The sequence below is a fragment of the Phoenix dactylifera genome, chromosome 17 (genome assembly GCF_009389715.1).
Source record: "Phoenix dactylifera cultivar Barhee BC4 chromosome 17, palm_55x_up_171113_PBpolish2nd_filt_p, whole genome shotgun sequence".
In the NCBI taxonomy this organism is placed as follows: domain Eukaryota; kingdom Viridiplantae; phylum Streptophyta; class Magnoliopsida; order Arecales; family Arecaceae; genus Phoenix; species Phoenix dactylifera.
In genome coordinates this window covers 14,606,534-14,609,765 of record NC_052408.1, presented here as the reverse complement: position 1 = coordinate 14,609,765, position 3,232 = coordinate 14,606,534, and the positions used below count along the sequence as shown (strand labels likewise).

General features: G+C 42.5%; 1 protein-coding gene across 1 annotated transcript; it reads left to right on the top strand.

Moving 5' to 3' along the window:
* On the top strand, window positions 1-759 carry LOC103721876 (microtubule-associated protein RP/EB family member 1-like). Its single transcript, XM_008812246.2, has one exon. It carries the CDS (start codon window positions 1-3, stop codon window positions 757-759), a length of 759 nt encoding a protein of 252 aa, XP_008810468.2.
* Window positions 760-3,232: the final 2,473 nt, after the last annotated feature.

Below are 3,232 nucleotides of genomic sequence, written 5' to 3'. Positions count from 1 at the left end.
ATGGCTCCCAAGAAGAAGAACAAGGGCCGCGGCCATCGCTCCAAGACTCCGGCCCAGACCTCGGCGTCCGATCCCAAACCCACCGCGACCTCTCCTTCTACCTCCGCTCCCACCGGCGGCGCCACCACCACCTCCCTTGTTCCATCCTCCGCCTTCCCTTCTGCCCCACCAACCACCACCACCACCACCCAGCTTATCCCGTCGGCACCGCCTCAACCCACCTCCCTTCTTCCATCCTCCGTCTCAAAGATCACCACCACCCAGCCTCTCCCCTCGGCCCAGCCCCTACCCATCCAAGAAACCCATCAAGAGCGCACTTCTTGCATCTCGGACGGCGCCACCACCAGCACCGACCTCGCCGGCCCATCGACTGCACCCTCTGCGTCGTTGGCGAACGCGAAAACTCTGACACTCTTGTCCATCGCGGATGACCTCATGAGTGTCCTCGCTCCGAGGGTCGCTGTGCAAAGTGTGAAGAAAGAGGACCCGCTTCTCGACGATTTGAAGTCGGTGCTCGGGTCTTTGCAGGGGTTGGCGAATAAAATGAAGCGCGAGGTGGAGCTGAAGATGGCGTCGGAGCCTTTGGCTAGCATGGAGGTGCTAATTGAAAGAGCGCTCGGGTTGGCGGAGAATCTGTGCACGGAGAGAAGGAATGGGGATGGAAGCGGTGGTTCTTGTGGGGGTTCCGAGGGGGAAGGTAGCGGCCCGGACAGCGGCAGCGGTGAGGGTGATGGCGAAGGTGGTGGAGTTAGTGTTTGAATGCTTGGTCTGCGAAGTTTACAAAGTAATTGAGAAGGTAATTACATTGTTCTTTCTTGAATGACTTGGAGGAGTTTGTCTGTTCCATTGTAAGGGGTTTCACTCTTTGGTCATATGGCTGAGAAATGACACATTGATCATGTTCTTGGTCCTGGGATATTAGCTCTACAGGGAAGATTCCGTTCTTCATATTTTGCATAAATCTTTCTCGTGATATATTTGTTCTTGTCAAAAAGATGTATGTGATGAAGCGTCAAAGAGAAGTCATTTTGGTCGTTGAATGCATGACTCTCTCTCTCTCTCTCCCTCCCTCCCTCTCTCTCTCTCTCTCTCTCTCTCTCTCTCGCTACTTCTCTGTGAAATTTCATACTGTTTCGAGGTTATCCGCTGTTATTTCTTTATTTGGAGTCTTCCGTTCCACCATGAAGGTTTTAATTCATTCTTTGGTCACACGAATGAAATTAAACTAAGGCATCGTTCTTGTTCTTGATCTTGGGTTATTATATACTTGAGGTGGAAACATTCCAATCTTGCCAATTTGTTTACATTTTTCTCGTTTCGTAGTTTTCTTGGGAAAATGCGAATTCGTTTAATTCGATGTTGCGCGGCATTTCCTCGTTTTACAGCTTGATTTTGGTAAGTCCGTTGAGTGACTGTGCGCATAAATCTTTTATGCAGATTTTTCTACATACAAATGCTATGCGGACCTGTGTCCTCTTTTTCTAAGAAGCGTGCACATATTTTTTTCTCATGTGGATTTTCATTTGTATAACAATTTTATGCAAGAGCGCGCTCGTATTTTATATAGAACGCAGGAGCTTTCCACCGGAGGGCGAAGAAGCAGAGGACTCAGATAAGGAGACCACACCTTCATGGGTCCCTCTCTTTTCCGCCATCTGATCAAGATTACGAGGTGGAAATTTGTTTATAACCAATTATGGTTGACCATCAAAGTAAGTTGGTAGTCGTTGGTTCAGATTAAATGATTCGAATCAAAGATAGCTCATATCCATGCCGTGTTTGTCGTCGCTACCATGTGTACAAATACTAATTTCATTTAATTTCATACATCTATTAGTTATTACCACTACAATATTCTTTCACGCGCACTCTCCAATTTGACAATGGCGAATTGGGCGTAATCTCTCTCTCATAAACCCTATCTCATCCGTTGCATCTTGATCGTAGGATTACTCTTAATAAAATAGTTAGCAGAAAATATTGTTACATGAATCCGATCAAAAAGGAACATCTATCTTCCCTATAAGTAGCAGTTGGGTTGTTCTCCCTATATAGATAGGGAGGGTATTTGATTTAGCTTCTAGTGGATCTCACTTTTCAATTCTGTTTAATTCTTCCGGTAGCATTCACAATGATCTATATTGAATCTGATGATATTCGTATGGAACTAGTTCCGCGTGTCGATCTTTCCTAATTCTATAGACCGTATAACTACCTGAGAGCCTTTGAACTATTTATATTTTTTTCTTAAATCACATAAGTGATAGAAAAATACATAAGTGATAGAAAAATACTAAATCACATGATAAAATTCGTGCTTCATAAACATACTACTTCTATTAAAAATATTAACGGAACCACTTTTCATAACAAAGTATAATTTCATAATATCTATGCTGATCCTTTATTTTAAGAAAATATGATATCATCAATGACAAGCCATATGCACGAAAGTTCTATGATAGTTTGTAAATTATTTTGAAATCTTGGTAAATATATAAGAGATTAGAGGTTAGATATTGATATAGGAGAAGCTCATACTTACTAGTAATTAATATGTTAATTAGATATTAAATGATAAAAGGAAGGCAATGAAAAATCTTTAACAACATCTGGTATTATATCAGACATATACCTCGAAATATATTCGTTTGTATCAATATATGGATACATATGGGCTTGAGTTTGAAAAATGGTGTACCCGTAGATGCCCGCCATTGGTGAAAGATAATTGTATCAACCTAAATCACTTTTGAGGCATAAGCTTTGAATGAGAAGTCATGGACTCTCCAAATATATTTAAATTAATAGCAATAAGAAAACATATCACGAGTTCGCCAAAACTATTACACGTGTTGATTCAGAGAGTCCGCTGTTCTCCTTGGTTTTTTGACCATTGCAGGTGATCCCGTGTCAAGATGCGTGATCCAGCTGGTCATTGCATGCGCACGCGAGGACTTGTTGCCGAAGTATCGCAACACCTGAGACCAACACGCTATGACCGTCGGATCTGAATCGTATGGGTGGAATTCTTAAGTGGATTAGCTATCGCGACCCTGCAAATTTTATCAGAGTTTTCATCCTCTCTTCTTTTCAAAAAAAAAACCCTCCTATCGTCTACGTACGCAAGAAGCTCGGTTCTGTGGGTATTTTTTTTTATGAAAAATGCCAAGTAACTCAGAAAAGTCGCCCAAAATTTCGCTCAGCTGGTGTGGCGAATTGTCCATCGTTC